This window comes from Armigeres subalbatus, chromosome 3 (genome assembly GCF_024139115.2).
Source record: "Armigeres subalbatus isolate Guangzhou_Male chromosome 3, GZ_Asu_2, whole genome shotgun sequence".
NCBI lineage: Eukaryota > Metazoa > Arthropoda > Insecta > Diptera > Culicidae > Armigeres > Armigeres subalbatus.
Window position 1 is genome coordinate 233,191,689 of NC_085141.1, and position 27,889 is coordinate 233,219,577.

The 27,889-nt window shown below is 38.5% G+C and overlaps 1 protein-coding gene across 1 annotated transcript; it reads left to right on the forward strand.

The window, feature by feature from the left end:
- Positions 1–27,424, forward strand: LOC134222347 (uncharacterized). Its single transcript, XM_062701507.1, has 8 exons — positions 1–340; positions 6,586–6,657; positions 6,726–7,113; positions 7,185–7,517; positions 25,920–26,302; positions 26,379–26,616; positions 26,682–26,765; positions 26,825–27,424. The coding sequence occupies exons 1-8, from the start codon at positions 36–38 to the stop codon at positions 27,422–27,424; spliced, it is 2,403 nt and encodes an 800-aa protein (XP_062557491.1). The 5' UTR covers positions 1–35.
- Positions 27,425–27,889: the final 465 nt, after the last annotated feature.

Genomic DNA, 27,889 nt, shown 5'->3' on the forward strand with positions numbered 1-27,889 from the left:
ATTTCACAGCTGTTTGGAAATATCTAAATATTGAAATGTGTGATCAAATTAAAAATCGTCCTTTACCTCCCATTCCTTCCATAGCAGAAGCTAATTTACGTACTAGGGGTGTTCCTCCGCAAATACCACCCCGCAGGATTGATTATGAAAACAGTAAACGTTTGAGCCAACAAAATGCTGTAGTCGGAAGTTCCGTCAGTTCAAAGAGTGTTCAAAACATTCCTCTATATTTTCAAGAATCAACTAGTGAGATGAATGGCATCACATCTAGCATTGCAAACAGTTCCAATGCAATACTTCCCGATACATTGCATAATATCTACGAGGGAACTCCTGTCAGGTACAGTATGTGCTCGAGCGAAATATAGCATCATTGTCATTGAATTCAGTATTCATTCAGCACTTTCACAGTTACTAACTACGAGGTTTATAAGAAAAGTTGCCATTTTTGCATTCGTGTATCACGAGGCTTACACGATGATACATTTTTTGCCCAGGGAAGTCGACAAAATTTTCAACCCGAAAATTTTACAGACCGGGAATCGAACCCAGTCAGCCTGTCAGCAGCACAATAGAGGTAATAAACTATAGAGGAAGATTGTCGCTGTCGTCACTGGCGAAACATCTTTTGCTGGCGAGGATAGGGCACTAAATGTCAACGAAGGAAAAATCAGTACATTTTGACGGTGTCAGGCCATTTGGCCGAATGCCGTTTGGCCGTACGGGTAGAGGTGTGGCCGGTCCAATATTCGTCGGCGGCGGCGTTTGTTAGAATTTGGTCGATGGCGGCGGCGTTTTCGGCGTCACGCCGGAAGCCATTTTACCCGGCGCACAGTGGGACGGATTTAAAAAAAGACGGTCAAAAGTACAAATATGGCTTAAAATGTGAACAAATGGGTTTATTATACTTACTGTGATGAAATTTTATCATTTTCAACTACATTCATAACGATTGTTGTGATTGTAGCATTCAGTACATATACATACATTTTCATGTATTTTACGTCATTTTCAAATGCCTCGGAAAAAAACCTGCGGGCCCTGGCGGGCCCTAAATTTGGTTTAGTTTGAAAATATATAATGTAAAGTAGTTGCCATGCGATTTTCAGCGCTGGGTAATGATGGGTAAATTGTTTTCTAACCACACGAAAACACCACGAAATGAGTAAATTTCGAAATAAGCCCAAATTCAACTCCATAAGCCAAGGGTGAATATTTCATGAATTTGTGATACAATGTATGCAATTGATAGTTGATTATGTTATCTTTGAAGATGTATTGAGTTTGAAATGATTGAATAACAAATTTGAAAAATATTGCAAAGATATCATACTTCATATTTCTTTATTATCAATGGGCACAACATCGTCAAATTAACTCAACCAAAGTAATTTACAATGTTTTATAACCTGAATAATGCGAGAAAAATATTTAAAAAATAGAATACATCATTTTGAAAAATGACCTTTTGACCCTCTTTCTAAGGATTCGTCCCTCTGTGCGGCGGCGGCGTGAATCGGCGTGGCGATTTTTTTATTACTTTTTTCTTAGATTTTTTTAAATTTTTTCAGGGATGTTTTCAAAACATTAAAAGAAGAATTTTTTTGATTTTCGCATGAAAAATGAACTTTTCCAGAAAAATCTGGAGAAAAACCAAAATTTGGAAAATATTTTAGGATTGTTTGAAGCTTCGCGAAATCTTTGGAATTACCAAGAGAAGCTCTTTTGAATTCCTAAATAAACTTGTTTGAAATTTCAGCAGAAAATTTGTCGCAATTTACGTGAGAAACTACAGAATTTTCACAAAAATTGTTCTGAACTTCTACAGGAAAAACTTCGAAAATTTATGAAAAATTCTTGTTGATTTTCTGAACAGAACATTATTGATAATTGTAGTAGAGTGCGGCTGATTAAATGGGAGATTTACCGTTGGCTTTCTTAGTCTAGAATAATAAAGACAACTAGTTTGGCATAGCCAACGATAAAACAGTCAATGGAATGTTTATTAGAAATTCCCCGTAAGTTTGACGGAAACTTCTTTAGAATTTCCGCGGAGGATTGTTCAAAATGATCCAACGAAAAATTGTTCGAAATTATTGGAATTCTACGGGAAATTCTTTGTACAGTAGACGTTCGATAACTGAAAGTCATTTAACTGCAATGCTTTTAACTGCATTTCGAAAGTTACATCAGTTTTGCAATTATCGAACAGCTGAGCTTCAAAACTATGTCAAAGTCGATGATAGCTGCATAGCGGTGAACAATCAGAAGCACTCATATTTCAACGACGTCTGACAATTGTTTGACGTCTAGAATGCGTCATGTTGCTATCGAACGACTAGTGTATTGTCCGTAAGAAATTCTTGGGAAATTCCATTGACTGAAAGCCGTATGTCCGAACTGGTAATTTGGCCGAAAAAGTCGTTTCCCTAACAGGTCGTTTGGCCGAATAGGTCATCAGCCCAAAAATTCCGTTTGGCAGAATGGGTCGTTTGTCCGAAATTATCGTTTAGGAAAACAGGTCCATACGGCCAAATGTCAATAACTGAATGGGTAATTTAGTCCAAATATCCATCCGTTTGGCCTAATGCCATTTACATTGAAAAGGCCTTTTGTCAAACGACTGTTGAATGAAATTTCGTAACCTCTCTACTTTTAAGTCGATACTGGCATTAAAGCCAATAGCCATTTAACCAAATCCCATTAAGCCGAATTGAACGTTTATCCGAAACTGTTATCAGGTCAAAAATGGTTTGGTCAAAAATGTATTTTTATCGAAAACGACATACACCCGAAATGGACATTCAGCCGAACTGGTAATTTGGCCGAAAAAAATCGTTTAACCGAATAGATCATTTGAACGAAAATGCCGTTTGGTAGGAATGGTAATTTGGCCCGAAAATGTCCTTTCTGGCCGAACGGCATTATCTGCCAAATGACCTATTCGGATAAACGTCTTTTTTTGGCAAAATGATCAATTCACCCGAACGACACTTTTTAAAGAAGGTTGCAGAAAGGAGATTTAAGGGCCAAATGGCTCTTTCTGCCAAATGTCATTTTTTAACAAACGGCATTTTTGGTCAAATGATGATGATGTATATTCGGTCAAACGACTTTTTCACGACATTTTCAGCCAAATGACCTGTTAGTGTAAACAACTTTTTACAACTCCGTCTAAATTTTACTTTTGGCTGTGCATCGCTTTCGGCCAAACTACATTTTCGGTCAAACCAGTTTTCATCTGATAACAGTTTCCGTGAATCGTTTTGCTTTTGCGACTTAAAAATAGAGAGGCCACAGAATGATGTTCAATGGTCAATTGACAAAAAGATTATTTCGCCAAACAAGTGGCCGTTTCTGACCAGTGACCATATTACCCGTTCAGTACGAGGTTCAGTCAATGAAATTTGGCCGTGTGACTCCGTTGAACCAAATGACATTTTTGGCCAAAGTGCCCATTTTGTCAAAAAACTATTTCTGTTAAATTGGCATTTTTAGGTAACGATGGTTTCGGCCAGACGACCTTTTAGGTCAAACGGCTTTTTCGGCAAAATTTACCAGCTTGGCCGTCTGTCACTTTCGGTCTTATTGGAATGAAATGGAACTTACCAAGAAGTTTCAATCAAAAATAGATAAAATTTTCTGAAGAAATCCAAAAACAATCCTCAAAAATTTCAAGCATTTTTCCGATATTTTAAGCAAGCCGTTTAATGATGAACTTCTCCTTGCGAAAAAAAATCACTTTAATAAAGGATAAAAAAAGATGATTAATCTAGATTGGGGAAGTCAACGTTAAAGCATCTCTTTTACTATTCCCAATTTTCTGTGTGAATTTTACTCAACAGAGACTCAATAGGAGCTTTCCGTGAATATTTCGAATATTTTCCTGAAGAAATTTGGAACAACTTCCCTTAAAAGCTCTGAAAAGATTCTCATGTAGATCCCAAACAATTTTCCTTGGTAATTCCAGAGAGTTCTCGAAACTTGAAAGTAGTTCCCGTGGAAAATCTGAAAATAACTTTCAAATGAATATTCTGGAAAAACTTGAAGAATTTCGTGAAAAGTTCATCAATTTTTGGAGGCGAAATTCAAAAGATTCTCCCGTTATTGTCCTGAAAATATCCAGAATGTCCTTTTGACTAAATTGCCCTTTCGACCGAAAGACAAGTTCAAGATTTTTTCAGCCAAAGGAATTGTTCGACCAAATGACATTCTAGGCCAAATATCTGTAGGCTAGATATCTTACCAAAGTCTGAAAACATAATGAGAGCATATAGAATATTTTGATTTTGACATCAAATTGATTCATAATTTGTTTTCAAATATGTATAATTCATCTTAATTGATTGCATATTTTGATCTCATGTTGCTGTAGATTACTATCGGAAACCAATATCAAATTTAGTTTTCGATTTGCTCTCATCGACAGCAGAAATAGCTTTTGATTTGATGTCACAGTAAGATAATTTTGTTATTTTAACCGTTAAAACGACCAAAAAGATATCAAATTAAAGTAAACATCGATTAAATTTCACAACATTAAATCAAGTTATCAATTTGTTCTTAAGCTTTGATTGGGTAGGCTTCTACCAAATAGTCTTTTCGGTTAAACGATTCGGTCTAACAACTTTCAGCCTTGTGACTTTCTACCGAACAACTCTTTTCTGTTCTAAATTTTAATTTCAAAGTAATGTTTTTATTATTTCAACGTGAACTCCTCCGCAATTTTCACGCTTGGTTTTTACGCAGAGCTCTTCGAAGTGTTAACAATATATTGTATGGAATTTTCGTGGAAATAATTGGAATCTTTACGAAAAAATTCTCAGGAGTTTCAACGTAATGTTGTAGAGATCTATCAGGAAATTATACGGAAAATCCAATGAATCTTAGGAGTTTCCACTGAAAATTTTAATCGGCGTGGAAAATTATAGATTAGCGGCGTGACAAATTTTAAACGCGCCGCCGCCGATGCAAAAAAACCGGCGGCGGCGGCGTGCCAAAAACTGTCGGCGGCGGCGGCGTGGCGCGGCGGCGCACACCTCTACGTACGGGTCATTTGGCCGAATGCCGTTTGGCCGAATAGTTTAAAAAATTTGACCTCATTTTACGAGTTTCTTCTTCCTACTTCCTTCTTCAGTTTTTCTTTATCTTTCTTCTTTCTTCTTTCTTCCTTCTTGCTTCTTCCTTCTTCCTTCTCTTTCACTTTTCTTCCTTCTTTCTTCTTTCTTCTTTCATCTCCCTTCTTTCTTCTTTCTTCGTCCTTCGTCTTTCTTCCTTCTTCCTTCTTCCTACTTCCTTCTTCCTTTTCTTCCTGCCTTCTTCTTTCTTACCTCTTCCTTCTTCCTTTTTTTTCTTCCTCCTCCTTCTTCCTTCTTTCTTCTTCCTACATTCTGCTTCCTTTTTCCTTCTGCCTTCTTCTTTCTTTCTTCTTTTTTCTTTCTTCTTCCTTCTTTCTCCTTTCTTCTTCCTTCTTTCTTCTTTCTTCTTTTTTCTTCCTTCTTTCTTCTTCCTTTACCTTCTCCTTCATTTTTATTCCTCTTCCTTCTTCCTTCTTTCTTCTTTCTTCTTGCTTCTTCCTTCGTCTTTCTTCCTTCTTCCTTCTTCCTACTTCCTTCTTTCTTTTCCTCCTGCCTTCTTCTTTCTTACCTCCTCCTTCTTCCTTTTTCCTTCTGCCTTCTTCTTTCTTTCTTCTTTCTTCTTCCTTGGTCTTTCTTCCTTCTTCCTACTTCCTTCTTCCTTTTCCTCCTGCCTTCTTCTTTCTTCCCTCTTCCTTTTCCTCCTGCCTTCTTCCTTTTTCCTTCTTCCTTCTTTCTTCTTCCTTCTTTCTTCTTCCCTTTTCCTTCTGCCTTTTTCCTTCTTTTTTTCTTTCTCATTCTTTCTTCCTTCCTTTTGCCTTCTCCTGTCTTCCTTCTTCCTTATTCCTTCTATTTCTTTTTTATTCCTTCTTCTTTCTTCCTTCTTCCTTCTTGCTTCTCACTACTCACTTCGTAAGGAAACGTATTTCAACTATTCGGCCAAACGGCATTCGGCCAAATGGCATTCGGCCAAATGGCATTCGGCCAAACGACATTCGGCCAAACGGCATTCGGCCAAATGACCCTAAACCATTTTGACAGATAGGTACCCAACATGTTTGGGAACGATAACAAAGGGAGCCGCAGCGACAATCGTCCTCTATAGTTTATTACCTCTATTGTCAGCACGGTCTTGCACCAATAACAAATTGTCTAATTTCTTCGCCTTCTTCTGAAACGTGTATATTGAGAATAGATAGCAAATGCCATGCTCCATACGCTCCATACACATGATTCTCTGTGCGATTTCAAAAGTTCCAGTCAATCCCGGAGTAGCAACTACGAATTGTTCGGTCGTAATGGTCATGCTCATATTCTATAATAACTATTTTATTTATGAAAAGATGGTAAAAATAAATTTCAGTATTGCAAGACAGTCTACAAACAAAGTATGGCAAGATAGTCAAAAATGAGTTTGCAAAAGTTTAGCTCGCCATTGATTTCACTGTTTATAGATACACATATTATAAAACTATGATTTGTCTATATTGTTCACATTATTGCATTTTAGATCAAGTGTAATTGATTTATTGAGCGCTGTAACGGAAGATAGCTTTACTAGAGAATCTACGTTTGACGCCACGTAAGTAATCATTCAAATAATATTCTCAAATTATTTCATACACATAACATCACACGCACTGCTCTCAGGTTTGACGACACAATGGATCGTAATCGAATGAAACGACTCAGCACTTCACCAGCAAACGCTGTTGACGAACTGTTGCAAAACGAGCAGAAGTACATCGACAATCTGATGAATGGCATACTGAACTTTATTCCACTGCTCTATCACATGAATCTTCCGGCCGGCTTATGTGGTCAAAGGAACAACCTGTTCGGAAATATCGAAGAGATCCACGAACTTCACCAGGATGAGTTTATCCCTGCACTTGGTCGTTGCTACCAAAATGTGGAACAAATTGCCGAATGTTTCATACACTTCATAGAAACGGACAAACTCTACTGCTACGTAAAGTATGCTCTAAACAGACGGAAAGCGGGTATTATATTTGAAAGACATCGAGATTATTTTTCGGTAGTTCTGATCTTACTCAATCAACTGATTTTCCTCGTTATCATCTAATAAATGTATTTTTGAAACTGTAGTCTAACCAACATGAAGTGAACAGCTTTCTGCTGCAACCCATCCAACGGCTTCCCCACTACAAACTGTTCTTGGAGAAGTTTCTTAAGGAAACCACCAAATTTGGGAACACCGGTACTTCCGTATCGATTCGTAAGGCCCAAGACAAGCTTAGCGATCTGATGGATCTGGTGAATGCGGCAGTGTCGATTAGTGATATTCCACAGTGTGCAAGTGAATTCTCTGCCATTGCCGCCTTTCCCATGACTACGCTGGGCTTCAACCGAGACAACGATCTGGCTTGTACGTTGATTTTGAAGCCGAAGGGGAACAAAATAGTTTCTAGGAATAACCCGGTAGGTTTGTTTATTGTTCACGGGGCAATATTATTTCAAAAAATCAAAAAACGGTATTTTTAACGCAAACTCCAAAGGGGCTGTCCATAAACCACGTAGACTCTTAACCTTCTGTCTGTGCTCAAAAAAACTTACGTTGTCTGTGCTCTGGGGTCAAATTGACCCCAAATTGAAATTGCTATAACTTTTTTAATGTTAGGCCAATTTTTGATTTTTGGGGCTGTTTCGAAAGATAATTTAATCATCTTTCAGTTCGTTACCAAAGATTGACTATAGGTGGGCGGGTACATCGCGGGGAGGGGTTTTAGTGAACAAGGGTACACAAACAGTGATTTTTCATGATTATTTTACTTATATCCGAAAATCCTACCCATTTTGAACTGCAACTTTTTTAAAAAGGCTATGCAGGAAGGCATGTGCTTTGACATGAGGCGTTGATAAGTTTAGAACTCGGCTGCCAGGTGCTGGTATATTTGAATTCATTATTTTAGACTACTCAAGATATTCCGATATATAGAATTCTCCTCATTGTAAATATTCTTATCGCACAAATTAAAAAATGGGAAGAAATGCTCATTATATTGAGCACCGCTTTGTAGTGCTAGACATCCTGAACAATGTTGCCGAATACAACTTGGGTGTAGGTATGAGGGATCTCAAGCTAAAGCAATATTTCATATATGCAAGAATATTGCAAGTACACTAGCGCCGACTATTTGTAAATTTCCTTATTATTTATTCCGTCACATGACAGTCTATTCCCACCAGACGAACTTTGTTACAGACGTCATCTTTACAAATTGCAAAATTGTGCGATAAGAATATTTACAATGAGGAAAATTCCATATATCGGAGTTACTTGAGTAGTCTAAAATAATGAATTCAAATATACCGCCACCTAGCGACCAAGCGCTGAACTAATCAATGTCTCATGTCAAAGCAGACGCCTTCCTGCATAACCTTTTTGAAAAGGTGCAGTTCAAAATGGGTAGGATTTTCAGATATAATAAAATAAGCATGAAAAATCACTGTTTTTGTACCCTTTTTTACGAAAACCCCTCCCCGCGATGTACCCGCCCACCTATAGTCAATCTTTGGTAACGACCTGAAAGATGATTAAATTATCTTTCGAAACAGCCCCAGAAATCAAAAATTGGCCAAACATTAAAATAGTTATAGCAATTTCAATTTGGGGTCAATTTGACCCCAGAGCACAGACAACGTAAGTTTTTTGAAAAAAGGACACTGTAGCGCATATTTTCAAGAATTTTCAAGCGAATTTGCACCTAGGAGACAGATCTAGGCGAGTTTTACCAAACTACCAAAAATTAGGAGAATCGGTTGAAAACTAAAAAAATGGCAGCCACTCAAAGTGGCCTGGGGTCATATTGACCCCAGAGCACAGACAAAAGGTTAAGGGGGAGGGAGGGGTTTCGGAAAAGTCTATGTTAGTCTACGAAGGGGGAAGGGGGGGTATACTAAAAGTCTACGTAGACCTTTTTTATTTAATTTTTAATTTTTTGAAAAAAAATTTGTACAGTAGCTTTGTGCAAAGTTTGCTTGTTTGTTTTTTTTTTTTTAGATTTTTCTCTTTTTTTGCAAGACTTTATCTCCCAAATTTCTCCAGAAAAATCTTATGGTTTTCACTGAAGAAATAGTCTGAACTACGGCTTAAAAATACCATGATTCCAACAGCAAATTTTTCGAAAAAAATTCCGCTTGGATTATATTACAGATTCCACTAAAATATCTTTTGATTTTCGGCAGGAAGTTCTTTAGAAACTTCAAGTGATTCTTTAGAATTTCCACGGAAAATTATGTCGCACTTCAACGGAAAATTCTTCAGAATTTACAAAGGAAGTATTTTGGAATATCCAACAAAAAGTCTTTGGAATTTCCAAAAGACATTCTTTGGAACTTGTAAAGAGAATTTTCCGAAATGTCTTCGAGAAACCCTTCAGATTTTCCACTTAGGATTTTCTGGAAAGTCCCTGGGGAAATTTTCTTAATTTCGGAAATTCTCGGATTTTTACGAGGAATGCTCCTCTGAGCGAATCAGGAGAAGAAAAGAAATTCTCTCTGCTCTCGACACACGAATTTTAGCTCTTCTCTTTTGTTCTTTGACGCTTCACTCTTTTTCGTATAGCTCCGAATTGTACACATTTCTCAATGATAACTAAATGATTTGACACAATGAAGTGAGGAAAAGTTGCTCATTGAGCATCTTTGAGCCTCTTCCCGACGGAAAAATGGTTGGCTGCGAATAAAGTTTTGATTTTTAAATGGCTAATCTAACGGTAGCAGTGCTGTAGTTGCGGGGGATCGGGGTTAGTCGGCGACTAACATGCTTTATATTTTGCTTCGAGTTAATTTTTATTTTCAAAATTATAATTTAAATTTTCTTAAAATGCTAGAGCAGTGTAACATTTATATTGTAACATTAGCTTACTTAATTTATGACGATGTGAAGCACTTTCCGTTGCCGGATATGATGTGATCCACAAAGAGGAATATTAAAATTATAGATGATTCCAAATGAACGAATTGTTTACATACAGATTTTGATGAAAAAATCATATTTGAATACCAATCTGCGCATCAAAAAAGCGTTCATAGGCGTTTACAAGTATTTATCAATCAGCACGAAGGCGCCTGCAGTGAAATTTGAGTCCAAACGTGACCTGTCGAGGCGTTCATAGTGGATCAAGTATATATCAAACGGCATAGAGGCGCCTGCAGTGAAAATTTGAGTCCAAACTTGACCTGTCGAGGCGTTCATATTGGATCAAGTACTTATCAAACAGCATTGATGCGTCTGAAGTGCAAATTGGAGTCCAAACGTGACTAGCATGGAGGTGCCTGCAGTAAAAATTTGAGTTCAAACATGACCTGACGCGATGAGAAAAATTCTTTGAATCTCCCACAGAAAAAAATAATGAAAAATAAACAGCGCGTAAAACATGACATGCGGAAATTTACGCTATACTTCGCTGAAATGGTCCTCTTCCTAACAAGATTGCTTACAACTTGTGTGCAATATTGACGATTCACGTCAAAAGTTGTATACATTTAGGCTGTATCTCGTGTGGAATTACGCCAATAATGGTGTTCCATTTATGTGCATGATTTATGGCGTAAGTTTCAGTGGATTTTTCTATCTGTGCCGACGCAGCGTCTGATAAGGCAAGTTGAAGTCGAAGATTGTTGATACCGTAATAAATAACCGCTGTAATCCTTCAATACTACCGTTCATACTGTAGTTAGTCCGACGAAATGGCCTTCTTAGCATAGCGTTATTTGGAAGTGCCCTCGGCTGTACGTTGATATATTTTGCTCCAAAATATCGCTACAACTATTCGGCCTTGCGAAACAACTGTAACCAGTACGGCCCAAGCAATGTTACGGCGATTCCTTAGCAGCTCCAGATCGATAAGCCGATAGCAGATATTATAACTTGACTGGCGTAATGGACCTCTCCACGGTAGTCTACGCAGAGCAAATCGTAGGAAACGTCGTTGCACGGACTCAATTTGTTCTGCACCGTTCATTGGGATTCCGAACGGGGCGCAGCAATACTCCAGTATAGACCAAACCAGTGAGCAAAACAGATACTTCAGACAGTAAATGTCAGAAAATTCTTTGGCCAAAGAAAGATAAAGCCCAGAGTTTTGGAAACCTTGCCCACAACGTACGAGATGTGCATCTTGTACGTTAGTTGGAAATCCAAAATTACGCCCAAGTCTTTGACATTAGTTAGTCGTTCTATTCTATAATTCGGGTGCGTGTAGACCAAAATGGTGGCTCCAGGGCCTTATGGAGTTCCGAACACCCTTCTCAAGGCAGGAATCATTGCGAACATCTATGCAGAGATGTCTCCATGACTGTAGTAGTTTTCCCGATAGATGGAAAAGGCAAAAGTTGGTTCTGTTACCGAAAGCCGGGAAACCGTCTAATTAACATGACGGGCAAGTTGCTGGAGAGGATCATCCTCAAAAGGCTGACCCCGTACTTAGAGGGTACGGGCGGCCTCGCAAGCAATCAGTTCGGGTTTCGTAAGGATAAGTCCACGTTTGACGTTGACAGCGTGGTAAAGACCGCTGAGATAGCGATCCAATGTAACAGGCGAGGTATTCTATATATTCTAGGCTATTTTCAGAACCGTATACTATTATACGAGACCGATGCCAGTCAGAGAAGTGTTCCAATTAATGCAGTAGTACCGCAAGGCTCATTATTGGACCCGGTATTATGGAATATTATGTACGGCGGACTTCTGAAACTAAAGTTCCCTTCTGATGTCAAGATCTTCGGCTTCGCCTATGACCTTAGAAGTCTACGGGGATTCAATTCTTGTGGCAGCATACGCGATCAACACACTGGCGGATTGGAAACTTTTCTAGTATTTTGTCCCCATCTCAGATTGGTCCTTGGCCACCGGAGATGTTCCGGGTTTTTCGAGGGAATGTTAATTCATTTTTTCTTGTGCTTGTCATTTTAAGTGACGTTTACTTCCATCGTGTTTTATCCTTTCCCCAGAAACTAGAACTAGTATGATGACCAATGCTGGCTGATCGAAAATCCGTAAGGTATACGCAGAAGTATGGCCATTTCCAAACGGTCTGGGTTTGGCCCTGAACAGATGTAACTTTCGCAGATCACCCAGAAACTATTACAAATTGGCCAATGAGTCTTAGAGCCGATTTCTTCCCCTCCGCTTAGTGCTTAAACCAGGTTTAAGCGTATGGGTAAGCGCCGTTGGTCTTAGCCATCACGACACCCTCAGCGGAAGAATGAACCACCTCTTGGAGCAGATACCGTCCCGTTGTGCAAATAGCCGCCATCCTAGATCCGTTCGTCACCTAATTGACGACAGGAACATTGTACGGGTCGAACAGGAGGAAGACTGCCACAGCAGCTGCTAAAAAGATGTACAGTGGTTAAAATTCAATTGTGTTACTAGCACGGCTTTTTCTTGTTTGTCTCTCCGATAGGGCATGAAGGTCCACCCAAAACGTGGTTACATGCTTGCTTTTTGTTGGCGCAGATGAGGCACTTTGGTGCCTTATCGCATTCCTGCGCCTTGTGCTCTTCCTCACCACAACGCACGATGACACAGCTTACTACGGTCTGGGTCCATACAGTCGTAGGACTTGTACCCCGACTCTAAGCACGAATAGCACTTGTTCACTGATGGCGGCTGGAGTTTGCTTACTGGGCATACTGACCAGCTGATCTTCAACTTCCATTCTCTATGACTTTTTTTGGTTTCCGTGAGTGATCTAAGATCGGCTACCTGCGTGCCAAAGGTACCGTCTCTTAGGCGTATAGAGGTCTTCTCAACCTCTGTGCCGCACTGCTCTCTGATGCTCTCTGATCGTAACCTCGTCCAGTTACTTGAACTGGAGGGTCACTTCCGCCCCCCATATTGACGTCGTCACCCAAGATCACTTGGGCCTACTTCCTATAGTCCGCCCCACTAGCTTGCGCTCCGCGTTTCAGAATCAAGATCATTTCACCGATCTTGGTGCGTCTGACGCTTCGCACGTCCTGACCTAGCACCGAAAGCTTTTCTGCCGCCCGCATCGATTTAAGGACTTCGGAGTACTTTTCTTTATCTGTTTTCACCAACAAGGACTCGTCTTTATCCTTTGCTTTCTTGCAGGTCGAGATACGCTCGACTTTCGCTTTGCCCTACTGACCAGCTGCCATGGATTTTCGGTCTCTTGTGCCGATGACACCGGTCGGCTGGTACCCTCTTCTGGCACGGTGACTTTTTGGGCCGAGAAGTCGCCTTCTTGGGTCGATGCCCTATGTATCCCAATCTGTTCCGTTCAGACAACGTTTTGCTCTTATGGTCGCACGTCGTTTGGCATTGCTCTGAGCGTATTCGCCGGATTGCTGCCCTTGCTGTTTCGGGCCGGCCAATAAGGCCGTCAGGGCGAAATCAATCGCCTTTTGGGCCATAGTCCTAGGAAGCAGAAAGCATCAGTTTGGTCACCTTGTCGGCCTTCTCTCTTCCCATCACCCTGATAAACGCGTCCTGTTCTTGTCTTGCAACTCGGGCGAAGCATCCGAAGATTCTGTTGCAGTTCCTTACTGTATTGGAGTTATTTTTTAGTGTGCGCCCCCTCTATTGCCTATGTGTGGTAACGCCCCCAATTTTTGCCGACTAACTAACTTTTAGTTCACAACTACAGCACTGAACGGTAGGCAGTATGTTTTTGTGTTGATCATGTTTGTTTAGAAACAAAAGCATTTCAAGTAATCGAACGAAATTTGTGTTTATCGATCAAAACGGTATACACTGGGGTCGTTTTTTACTTGGGGTTCTACAGGCGTTTTTTTGTTTGCGAATTTTAGATTAAAAGGGTTGGGCAACAAAAAAACTGAATACACCCAGTTCTTTTTTTACACGGGTGGATTTTAGTCGATTATGGTCTTTAGTGTTAGTGAAACCCCATGAAAAAAATCACAAAAAATCAAAGAAAATTCAGGTGAAAATGAAAATTCATAACGAGATCGTACAATTCCATTTCCACTTCCAAGTCGAGTCAAGTACGAGACACTGAAGACGGCCTTATTGTTGAGATCGAAATATACGTATCTGTCAAAGGTACAATCAAGCGGTGGAAATAAATGGAATTGTACGAACGCGACTCATAACAAGAGTAAGATTAGTTTGTGCTTCTGGAATAATATGCAATTCAATGCAAATATTGTATAAGAAATGATTTAAGAATTTAAGAAAAGTTTATTTTATTATTGTACGAATTCGTTCATAACATTAGGAACATATTATTTGAGTAAAAAATCAATCAAACATTGTATTCTAAGTACATCAATTTCAATAAATCTTTGTTGCATTTCACAAACAAAAGCTGTTCCAAGGCTTTCGGACTCAACTTCGCCCTGAATTTGGTCAATATTTGACCAAGCCCATTGAACCCTCGTTCAACGGTCACTTGAGTGCTTGGTAATTGCAATGCCGTTACTGCTAATAGTGATAGGTCCTTGTCATTCTTGTACTGTTTATCCCACCAAGCAATCACATCAGCATCAAGTGGTAATGACATTTCAAGGAAAATCCGACGAATTCTTTTTTCGATATCAACGTCGCCAGATACCACCGAAGTTCTGTTCGCATTTAGTAGTTTTTGGACACGTGTGAGGTTGCTGGTGCATTGCGTTGATGACGACGCAGTTGGAACTTGTGAGGTCTCTTCCTACTCTTCCTGGCCTTTGTGTAGTAACTGAATAGCTCTCCAAGTTAACATGAGATGATGCTAAAAAATAATCAATATATACTGTATCGAACGGAATGGTTAACATTTTAATAGAAACTTACGATGGCAGTTTCGCGTTGCTCACTAGTCAAAACAGGTGGACTGAAATCTGTCAATCTGGGATCCACGTATAACGCAGCCAAAAACGCCGGATTCTCGAACCACATATACATACGATGCTTCAAAGTATCGTGTAATTGTTTAGCGATTGCACTTTTGGATTCTGCCAATGAATCGACTGCTTTGAGCGTGCTTACAGCGGCACACAAGGAGTTAACTTTCTGAAATCAGTATGGCGAAAGGCATCTAAGGTACGATTTCTCAAAATTAAGCACTTTAATCGAAAAAATATTTGGTATGCGTAGTAGCGGACACCATCCCTTATAACCGGTACCAAATAGTTTTTCATGAAAAGTTCCTAATTTTGAGAAAACCAGCGTTAGATGTCTTTCGCCATACAAATTTCTGGCGGTTAACTCTTGCTGGCTATTTTGTGCATATACTATAGCGCCTGGATGTGGCTGCGGCGAGTAGAAAATCAGCCACTGCCAATAATTCATTCTAGGCAACACTCTTGCCAGTAAAGGTAAAATGTACCACACAGAAGTGTTTCATTTTGAATTCGCTTAGTCAGAATATACACTGGCTTTGCCGCTGAAAGAAAATCTTCTACACGGCGCCAGTAGGTGTGGTTGTATGCTTTTTTCAGGTCTGAAGGTAAAAGGTCGATAATGAAATCCTTTTGCTCCTGCAACCGGTTAACCATTAGGTAAGCTCCGAATCGGAATCTTCGCTATTTGAATCTTGAGCAGCCCAGCCCCCTGAAACGGCTGTCATCTGCATACAATGTGATTGAAGCCGAAAACTTGGTGCTAGCTGTCAAGCGGAGGCTTTAAGCACGGGACACAGTGAAGCATGCGACAATATCGCTCGTGGGCAGATTTAATTCGAATAAAAAAAAAACAGATTTTTTTTAAGGCTCGATTTTAAGCTGTTGTTAAAAGAAAAAGCGCATCATCTAAAATATAATTACGCTATGACTGACCTCCTGTTAGAGCCAGATCAGCAATAAAGGACAGCAGTCATCATTTATGCATATCGGACGATCGACCCATCAGCCAATCATCGACGAGGTGCATCAATGTGCCGCATCAGCATATCAATATAATAAATACTGCCATCAACCCCGGTTCAGGCAGTTGGTTCAGTTTTTCTTTATCGACGACCGTCATTACTTCTGTTCGCGTTTTAATTAGTGAATAAACGTAGTTTCTGTTAAACTTAGTGTTAGTGCTTTTCTAAAACACCGAACTGTCGTCCCCGGTAAAGATTATATGTTTCAAAACTTTATTGAAATTATCTCTATAGCTGATTCGTTCATTTCAGATACACATGTTCGCTACAGGGCAAAAGTTATCAGCACTGTTTTTGTCACAATAACAAATACTAAATTGACAATACTAACAAATTTGTCAAGTCTGCCTGATACCCATGTCGATATCTAATTAGTTTGATAGATGTCTGAAATAATTCTCGCTTAACTTTTCAAAAGGACCTAAGTAACATTTTTTTCATGAATTAATTTGAATACTGCAATCAAAAGCTTTCATGTTTTGCTGTTGATTGCGCTATTCAAATTAATTCATGAAAAAAATGTTACTTAGGTCATTTTGAAAAGTTAAGCGAGAATTCGACAAATATTTGGCATTGAGATAAAGAATTGGCCTTTAATTCCTACGCATCTTTCTGTTTGAAAACTAAATTTTTGCAAGTAGAAATAAATAAGACTGCAAACCAATTAACTGATTGATCAGCAGTGATTCATTTTTCATTAAAATTTTAGAACACTACCCAGGTTCACGACATGCTCGTTAGAGTCTGAAGCAAAATAATGTTTCAATTTTGTTTAAATCTATATACATAAAAATGAATTTCTGTATGTCTGAACCTTACAGGCTACTGGACCGATCAGCGTGAAAATTTGTATGCGAAGGTTTTTGAGGCCGGAGAAGGTTCTTAAGATGGCTCGAGATCCCTCCCCGCTTTAGAAAGATGGGCTCCCATACAAATGAAACTGAAATTTCTGCATAACTCGAGAACTAATCAGAGAATAAATCACTTTTAGGCGAAACGAAGTTCGTCGAGTCTGCTAGTAAATAATATAATCACAGAGAACAGACGTTGAAGCTGCACTCGCCATGTTGTGATAACTTTTTACTGTTCATTTTGAATAACTTTGGAATGTCGCCGTTATCCCGTGCATAATCAGCGCTAGTGTCGTTATGCACGCAAGAGTATACCAGCGCCATCGTGTTGTCAAAATGAGATTGTGAGTTGCAATGTCGACGTCGATGGCGTTGAAGTTTGGTGTGTTTGTTTACACATGTTTTGCAAGAAATTTTGTTCGAGCCTCCATGTCTGTTCTCTGTGATATAATTATTTTGCTGCTCAGAAATGCCGTCAAAACATAAAAGAAATATTTGAATCTCGTGATTCAATCTGCAGAAAATAGAACAAAGCTGTGCAACAGTTTTGAGCTTTCAACTTGAACCTTAACTAATCTAGGGCAGCTGCTGGGAGATGCATGTCTTAGATTCATATTAAAATTAAATGCTCCAATCACTACTAAACTGATGTAATTCTTAGGTTACTTAGGATTCTTGAGATTAACTCATAATCGGCAAAAACTCAAATGTTACACATTTGCGACATGGGCAGTATAGTTAGGTTTCTCGCCATCCAAAAGAACTTTTTCCGGTGCATGATCATTGGCAGCTCGCTAGTTAGGCCGTAACAAATATTTAATTAATAAATAATAAAATAATAAAAAATAAATATTAAAATGAGAAAAATCAAAAAACTCCTCGGATTTGTTAAAAAATGTTTTGAAAATCCTCAAAATTATCCGAATTTTATTTTGTTGCCCCCTCAAAATATTATTTTTTGACAAAATAAATCCGAGGGGCGGGGGGACAAAATAAATTTTAAATATTTGTATCGGCCTTATTATTTTTAATCTCCTGATTTTCACGCTAAGGCCATTATGCTTCCAAAAACTATTATTCTCTCAACACACAAATGATCCAGAGTGAAGCAAAATTTTATCCACAATGCGACATCCACTTCCAGTTGGATCAGATCAAATGTAAAGGAAAAAGGTTCCAATAGTGTTTCATAAAACACCTGCTGATGACACGTTCAATGACTAAGTAGATAAATTTATCTTAGTTTCGACGCCCACATTATAGCACAGAGAACAGACATGGAGGCTCGAACAAAATTTCTTGCAAAACATGTGTAGGGGAAGGTGGGTAGACTTGATCCCCGGGGAGACTTGATCACCCCCTGTTTTATCGAAGACTGAAGTAGTTTTGTTCTAGCGTATTTTTTAGTATTGATCCTCTAGACAAATGACCTTTATGTGGTGAGTTATTTTTTGGATTGACAACCTTATTTATTCTGCAGGGCGGTTTGTATGTTTTGACCTTCCTAAAGATTTTTTTATTGGCTAAGCAAAATTTGAACAACTTTTCATAACAATGACCAAATGCTTTCATTTTTTCACAGCACAAAGCCATAAATATGCTTGATGATCTGTACTGATGAAAATGTCAACATTACATCAAAGTTTTAGGATATTTGGATTTGAAATTATTGCCTCAATATGGGGTCACTTGATCCCCCATTAGTCACCCATACAAAAATTTGACGAAAAAATTAAAAAAAATATAAATCTATTCTCAGGCTTCTATTTTTTTGTAAATTTGACAGATTTGATGAAGGGTTGTCAGGAAAAATTATTTATTACGTAGATATCATAAAAAGGGGATCAAGTCTCCCCAAATTTTAAAATTGCATGTGCTGTCAAATTCAATAACAAAAATCGTTCACGTATACGCAGAGCAGTTCGAAAATTCCGCGTATTTTGAAGGAAAAATATTTAAAAAACCTGAGGGCACCTTTCTAATTTTATCAAAGCAAGTGCTTGGAGAGGGATCAATTTCCCCCGAATATTTTGAAAGTCGATTTTTGACAGCACTCCAAAAAATCGATTGTGTATCAATAACAACAATTATTTAAGGACTGTCATACATCAGCAAAGTTAAATACTAAATTTCTTAGAGAGTTTGTGTGGAAATTGCGTATGTTTATTCATTTTTGGCTGTGATACATCGGAAATCAGAAAAGGGGATCAAGTCTACCCAGTCTCCCCTAAACAAACACACCAAACTTCAACGCCATCGACGTCGACATTGCAACTCACAATCTCATTTTGACAACACGATGGCGCTGGTATACTCTTGCGTGCATAACGACACTAGCGCTGATTATGCACGGGATAACGGCGACATTCCAAAGTTATTCTGAATGAACAGTAAAAAGTTATCACAACATGGCGAGTGCAGCTTCAACGTCTGTTCTCTGTGATTATAGTGAGCTCAAGATTGTAATCAAAGAGTTTATGCGTCAAGATCAAATAGATGAATTGATTTCGTCAACTGAAAAGTAGGTGTGCTGTCTCATATCTCATAGTGGCAGTTCAATCATTTTCGTATAACCCTGCTTGCAGAGCAAGATTGCTTTTGATATATTTATGTTTCAATTGTTTTGGGGGTGCACCAGTCTTTTTTAAGACTGGGTATTAGGGTGGCTCAAATTAGTATGGGAAAAACTTTTTTCAATTTTTTTGATGGGCCGCCCTCTTATTCGGTTCTATTTGATGCCTTGATGCTCTGGACAAAATTTTAGCCAAATCGGTCAACGTTTGGGCGGTGCTAAACTCGTTGGAAGTTTATATGCAAAAATGTATGCAGAAGCATCCCAAAACAGTAAATTGCAGTTGGACGGCACAACTTACGATGAAGAACTATGATACTCATTCAGATCTTGAAGAATTTAATACAGAATGTTATGCAGAAAACCGCGAGAAGATTAGAGTTTGCCCGGCTAAGTTATTAACATTTCTCTGAAGTGGGGTTTGAGCAAATTTCGTTTCTTTTACCTTTGAAAAGAAATAAATTCACCCCTACAACACTCCAGTGAAATGCTAATATCTTTGCCTAACAAACTCTAACCTTCTCGCGGTTTTCAGCATAACATTCTGTATTTAATTCTACAAGAACTGAATGCGTCATGATTCTTGATCGTAAATTGTGCCGTCCAACTGCAAATCCAACGAGTTTAGCACCGCCCAAACGTTGATCGATTTGGCTGAAATTTTGTCCAGAACATCAGGGCATTAAATAGAACCGAATAAAAGGCCCATCAAAAAATGTGAAAAAGTGTTTTTTGAGCCACCCTACTGGGTATTTATTAAATCTTTGAACTGACACTTTCTAGTTTAATTCGGTAAATGAGACGGACCTTAATGTGTGTTTTCATTCGGATTCCGATAAACTTATTTTACAGAGAACAGACGTGGATGCTCAAACAAAATTTCGTTGAAATCGTGTGTAAAGATTTAAATCGCGCCTCAACGCCGCGAACGCAGGCTGCCCGGCAAAAATGCTCAATCTCACTAAGCGACTCACACTACATAAACTTCAAGTTTCCATCATCCATCGATTAAAAGTTGCAAAAAGAAGAAGCTGAAGGAGGCATACGGGATTTTTTTTAAAACTCTTCTTAAAAAATCTAGAAGTATACAAAAATTATTTGAAGCTCTTTTGGTGCAATGTCTAAAAGTAATTTGATTAAAACGGAAAGTAGTATACGGGGTTGGACTTTTCTTATACTTGAGCTTGAGCTTGATTGACTGCTCGTAGTTGCTACTCCATTATGACCAGATCAGCTGTTCTTGCACAGGGAACCAACAGATGTTTGCTTGGGACTAGCACACATCTTCAATGTACAAGTACTGGCGATCTCATTTGTTAGGTCATACTGGCGCCTGCCACGTCAGAATGCAAGTCAATGTAGGGAAGGGGGAGGAAATGATGATGCAATCACTCGCCCACTGCAAGCCGAATATACCTCTGCACTTGCCACGAGTTCATGCGGAATTTGTTGGAATTTTTGGGTTAGGTTCGAGAGACAGAGGTCCGTCTTGGTTAACGAGCTGCCAATGTGATAGATAGGAGAAAGCAACTGATGGAATTTCTAATTGGATGTAGGAAACGAGCTCTATAGTTCATTTCCAATTCTAGCAGATTACTGTTAGAATACTCAAGTTGAAGGTATAGGAATAGTAATGGAAACGGTATGGAAGTCCATTTCCAGTTCTAGCGATTGCTAGAGAACATGAGAAATATAGAGAAAGATACAAAGTAGGAGAATGGAACGGACCTGGGATTGAACCCACGACCTCCTGCGTATGAGGCAGAAGCAGTAGCCATATGACTACCAAGCCCGCTCAACGGGGTTGGACTTTTCTTATACTGTGTATTAAGTGTGATATCACAAAATTCAATTTAAAATCAAAGAATTGCGTTTATTATGCAGTAGAAGGAAAGTACAGCCCCGTGCTGCCAACCGTTTTTAATTAAATTGCTCCTAATTTTTTTGAGAAGAGTTCAAAAAACTTCCCGTATGCTTCACCGTGCAATTTTTTTTCTTATATTTTCCTTCAACTTCTTCTTTTTCTTCATGTAACCTTTATTCGTCAATAATGATAAATTCATGAGGATTATGATAATCGATGCGATGTCAAACGACACAAGCCAATCGTCAAATAGATTGCAATTGCAACTTACCAGAACATGGTAAATTGTGACGGCTATCGAAATTAATTTATTGGCTTTTTCCGGTGATAATTTCGGCTGATTTCGATGATAATTATATTTTGGTGGCTATTACCGCACGTAAAATGCTGAATAAATGACGAAAACAGAACAACTTAACTTAAGTTATGGAAATTTAAATTTTCACGATCGAAAATCATTTTGCGATCATTAAATACCCACGCGAAATGTAATCAGTGCAATATGAACGGAGCTTTAAACTTCAAGAACAGCACTAGCGCCACACCAACAAACGGTGGCTTCAAGAACTAGTGCTTGTTTCACGGGGTTGGAGCAGCCTCACATGAAATAGGGTAAAGGATGTATTTTGGACCACCCTTACGGGGGCTCTTATTTTGGACCATCAAGAGGAATTTGCACTCAGTGGTCCAAAATATGAGCCGTCAAACTGGTGGTCCAAAATACCTCCCTTACCCTATGTTCCATTTGGTTCATTCGCATTAGCTTTGCCGCTTTCAGGAAATTGCTTCCGTTGTCTGTTGTTATTGCATATATTTGCTTGACGTCGATTTTGAATTTGCTTAGAACACTCAGTATTTCCTCGAGGATGTTTTCGGCGGTGTGCCGTTCGATGGTTTCCAGCATAGCAAGATTGTGTACAACGATCGCACCTTGGTGAATATACTGCACGTTGATACCGAGTATGCTTCTGCCCTTCCTCGATGCAATGTCCGCTTTAATGCACACGAGCTTACCTTTGAGCCTGGTAGAGATGAACTCCGTAACTTTGGTATGAATAGTATCCAAATAACCAAGGATGTTGTGGCGATTAGTGTGTCCCAGTTTCATTCCATCTTCCAGCGGTTGCAAAATGTTTTGTACACATTCGTGGGAAAAGAAATCCATCGGAACATTACATTCTGTCAGCCACTGTACAATATTGGTAATGTAAACATTACGGTCGAGATAAACCACAATTTTGCTCTTCTTTTTCGGGACTTCTGCGGTAATGTCTTCGGAAATGTTTTCGTCTTCAGTTAATTTTAGTAATCCCAATTCTTCAGCCTTGCTTCTATGCTTAGATATCATGTGTCGCTTCAAATTAAATTTGCTGTAGCTCTTGAAATACTTGTCTGTACCACATAACAAACACGCAGTAATCACACACTCCGTTTTATCTTCACCCACTACTATTTTTTTCTTGAAACAATTTAAGTATTCAGGCTCTCGTTCACGTTTGCTTGCCATTTTTGACTATTACCGCCACCTTATCATAACGGATAATTTCTTCTCACTGAATTTGTCGGGAGATTTTACGTAAACAAAACAAATGTAACGTTACACTTGAAAATGGGTTAGAAGGTTTATGTATTTAATTAAATATTATTTCTGGTGTTAAGAAATTTTTGATTCACAAAGTCATTTTTGACTAGGAAGAATGTCACATGAATAAATAGTGAAATAACGCAAAGATGACAAATAAACTGCACAATTAAACATTTTTTCAGTATAATGGAAATCAGAGGCGTGCTATGCATCGATCGATAAAGATCGATAAAAGTTTGATGCAGGGGGAAATGGAAGTGAAAATTTTCGTCGTAATTCTCATAGTGCACTGAGGTCGCTGATTACGCGTTTTTCCACGAAGGTCGTTCTCTACACGACTATTTTGCGGATTTCAAGATTTACGCGGATTTTTCCCAAATGTTTTTTTGCGGTTTTTCAAAAAGGTCCGGGAACGCAGTTTTTACGGCGGTTTTGATTCATGAGGAACTTATCCTCCGTGTAAAAACCAACTTACTGTAACTTAAATTTAAACTCAGATTGTTCAGTCTAATTTATTCATTAATTCATATTAACCGACAATAACTAAATAGGAATACAAAAGTGACTCTTTTGAGGTGTTTGACTAGCTACATCTTCATTTCTCTGCACTGAAGAAAAAAAGTACCCAAAATTGAGTACTTTTAAACTTACTTTTGAGTTATTTTTTCTCTTCGCTTTCATCCACTCTTTCTTTTGTTGTCAAAAACAAAAGAGCCAAACAATCCAACGACGCCAGTTCAATACGGGAAGCCAATTTTGAGTTTTATTACCTGAGGTCGAAATTGAGTGAATTAAACTTAAATTTGGGTCAATAAATTTTCCGTTGGGTACTTTTTTAGCATGGGAGTAAAGGCAAACTACTTCGACCCTACTTACTCAATTTTGGCTTCCCGTACGGATGTTCGAGGTTGGGTGAATTAAACTCACTATTGGGTAGTTTATTTCTTCCGTGTGTATACGGTCTGTTAGAAAAAAAACATTCACAATTATGCGGATAAAAGAGGCGCATTGAGACAATCTGTCTCTCTCAAAGAGAACCGCTCCTCATTTTCCCAGACGCAAAAAGCATGGTTTATTGATGAACCGACTATAACAGTGGTGTCAAGATGATTTTGATGAACTTTTTTTTTGCTCATTGAGCGCATTGTGCGAGCAAATGCCAAGCCTGCATATATATAAGCGAAATTCTTCGAAATGTCAATGGGAAAATCAATGGGCAATTTCTTCGTCAGTTCTATTACAAATTCTTTTGAATTATCGATGGAAAATCCTCAACATTTTTTAAAGGAATTGTTGAAAACTTTCACGAGAAATTATTTGAATTTCCTACCAACAACTCTTTGAGTTTCTACAAAAAAAAATGTTGCAATTGTGTCCTAAAATAAAGAATCGATATTCGATTTTCTTTCAGGGAATGAATCATCCTAAACGCATCAGTTTTTCTTTCGACTCAAAAATCGAAAAGAACATTGTTTAATTTGAAATAAAAAAATAGATGAAAAATGCTTCCTCGACATTTTCGGTCTTGTTTGACGTACGGAATAATATGATTCAAACGCACTAGCAAATCACCGCAGGGCACTTGACTCAACCTTTGACAGTTAGTGATATTTTGAGCTGATGGTTCATTCGTTCTGAAATGTTTCACAGCCCAAAATTTGCCTTAAAATGTCTTAAACATATAAATATTATTTTTAATGATTTAGATTTTTACCGGAATTTTATAACATCGGTTCAAGTATTCTTGACCGATGCACTATCGTTTGCAACCATAAACGAGGTAGGGCTTTAGGACCCAATTCTTGTAAGAAAGCATTTGTAATTTTCATGAATATTTATTCGAAATTTTTACGACAAATTCACCAAAAATTCAACTGAATATTCTCCATAGTTTCCACCGAAAATTATTCGGAAAACTCTTTGGAATGTCCATAGGATTTTTTTTTAATTTCCCCAGGATATCGCTCCTATTTTGCAAGGGAAATTTCAAAATATCGTACTGTTTTGGCTCAAATTCCGAACATGGCTCATATCCCGAACACTCGCTTTTAAATGGCCATTTTGGCGTTATTTATGTAATTTTCTCCATAGAAGCTTGAATTCTTTTGCAATCCTCAGTATGGAAAACCAATGAAAACTTTACTGCCGCTAACCGCAAGTCGAGCACATCTGTATATGGAGGCCCATATACAGATGTGCTCGACTTGCGGTTAGCGGCAGTTTAGTTTTAGGGTGCTAAAACGCCAATGTTCGGAATTGAGCCAAAACGGTAGGGACGGGAAATAATTTTAAGTTACTCGGCATTTTAACGGGAAAACTTTCGGAATTTAAAAAAAAATCGTGGGGTTTCAACGGCTGATTATTTAGCGGTATATTACATGGAATTTTCAAGAAAAACAGCCGAATTATCACGGAGAGTTCTTTGGAGTATTACCTGGAAACTTTAAAGGTTATTATTCGGGAAATTCTACGGAATTTCCACGAAAAACTTATTGAAATGTAGACTTGACATTCTCGGAATTTCAACTCAAAAGTTTTCGAAATTCTGAAAATTCTTGAGTTTTCTTCAAATTTGAACCGGCATGAAGAATTATAGGTCAGATGCGTGACAGATATTAAGCAGTGGCGCGCCGATGCAAGTGTCGGTGGCGGTGGCGCACACCTCTAGGAGGAATCAAATTCAACAGAAATTAAATTAATTGGCGTTGATTTCGTTTTGAATTGATATTTGTTTTATTGGATTTTGTTCAGTTTGATTTCGTTATGAGTTTTACTGTAATGTTCACAATGGACTTGGAAATGGATTTAAATAGCTGAGTTGCTGAAAACGTGGTTGATTTCCATATTTTTCTAATCACAAATGATGTTTTGTAAAATTTGAAAAAGTCTACGTAGACTTCAAGGGGGTGGGGGAGGGTTTTCGGGAAAGTCTACGAAAGTCTACTAGGGGGGAGGGAGGGTCTACTACGTGGTTTGTGGACAGCCCCAAATAAATCTTGTATAATAGCCTATTTCAACCCCCAAAAATGCATGTAAAATGTAAAATCTAATCAATCATTATCTATTAATGTAGAAATATTCAAAAATCATTCTCTTTTCAACCTTTTCTACAGATTGATCTTTTTGCCCAAGGAAAGTTCGTTCAGATAATAGAAACTGAAATTTATGATGAATCGCGTTACCGAAAGTACAGGTCAAAGTTTTTCGTGTTTGAGAAACTCCTCATCTATACGGAGATAGCTAAGGATAAGTTTTCGTACAGGGGACACTACTACGATTCGGAAATCAACTGCTGGGAGGATTCCAGAAAATTGCACCTATTCTGCCTTCACCGAGGAACGCAGGAGATTCATATGGACCTTAATCAGTCACTGGCGAACACTGTGAGAGCTATTCGGAAACGGGCAATTGCACAATTTTTCAATGAGCCGCAGCTGATAGACTTTGATGCGGTAATAGAACCGCACTCTTCCAGAACATCCGTTGGATCAGATATGTGAGTTTATACAAATGATAATATAATCAATATTGCCATATAAATTCATGTTGCATTTTTTAAAATACGTTTTCAGTAACTTGGATAATGGCATTACGTCTTTGATCAATTCGCAAATTAGCTATATTCAAGTTTTTCGCGCCAATTTCGAATTCTATTTTGAATTTCATCAACAAGAACAAGACTCTCAATTTAGTAAATTCAAAGATACATGCATTCAAATGGATCGTTTGCATCACCGAGTTTTACAAGATTTATCAATAAATGTGGGAAATATTTTGGAAATTTGTACGATTTTCTTGCAGTATGTAAAGGTACGTTCAATAATGCAAACACATAAAGTAAATACAGTCAATCCAACCATGTATCTGTATTTCAGACTGAATTTCCTCCAGTTTATGGAGATTACTTACAATTAATCTGCAATGTTGCTAAATACTGCCTAAATCGAACGGGTTCGAACGTAAGAGAAATTCAACAGTCATTAATACACACACATTAATAACTTGAAACTTTTTACAGGACTCCAACGCCTATCTTGTTTCAACAATTGATGACTTCCTATATCTTTGTATCGAAAGATTGCAAGCATTCGCCCACTTCTTCGCAACATTAACCGATAATTTGTCGAAAATGATTACCATAAACGCATCATTTGATAGATCTCTGTATCATCAGTTGGCAGTAGCGCAAGTTGAGTTGGACACATACGCTCAAAATGTCAACGAAAACTACCGATTACTACGCCTAGACGATGGAGCTATCGAGTGTGGCTTGGTTGTAAGTAGCATGCGAGCAAAGGTGAGATCGGTCACGCGTGAGTTCAACAGTTGCAGGATCTTCATCTGCGAGCGTGGGGTGATTTGTGTTGCCTGTAGCAAAGAGAATCAGTTTACCAAGCGGAATGATAATTTTGAATCTATATTGTTTTGTGATAAATTTGCCGACATGGCCCAACCAATGCGCCTACGAAAAAGTGATAAACATAATGACGCGGTTTGTTTCACGATAGGAAGTGTAAAATACAAAATAAAATTCCAAACGAGTCAAACCAGGGATACGTTTTATATGAAGTATGCAAGACAAAAGTGTATGTTATTAAAAAATAAAACCATTGCATGAACCTCATAATCGTCAGCTTTTAATGTGTTGAGAAAATATCACTTCAATTAATTCCAAAAACTATTTTCATTCTTGATTATCAACTAAAAAAGGACTGTTCACGAATTACGTTACGCAAAACTGACCTATTTTAGAATCCCTCTCACCCCTTTGTAACACGTTTCATAAGGTTGAAATCAAGTGCTATGTCTAAGGGCTTAACGACCCCTCCCCACGGCCTCTGTGACTTAGGGGGCCTGTCTAGGGCGTGGTGGGGCTTGGCGGCGGGCTCTGTTGAACCTCTACAAAACGCTGCATGTGTCCGCAAGCAGGCCCTATCAAAGCGACCGTGTGCCGCTCAAAGCGCACAGGAGCTCAAGGAGTGTCAATTGGCACATCACGATCAATGCCAGCGAGATCCTGATTATGGCATTCTGGCCGCGTGTGAACGGACCATGTCTTGGATATCGTAATATTGTGAATGTG

Coding starts and splice junctions, on each gene's coding strand:
- LOC134222347 (XM_062701507.1), top strand. CDS start 36: ATGTGTGATCAAATTAAAAATCGTCCTTTACCTCCCATTCCTTCCATA. Junction 341..6,585: donor TACGAGGGAACTCCTGTCAG/GTACAGTATGTG, acceptor ATTGCATTTTAG/ATCAAGTGTAATTGATTTAT. Junction 6,658..6,725: donor GAATCTACGTTTGACGCCAC/GTAAGTAATCAT, acceptor CACTGCTCTCAG/GTTTGACGACACAATGGATC.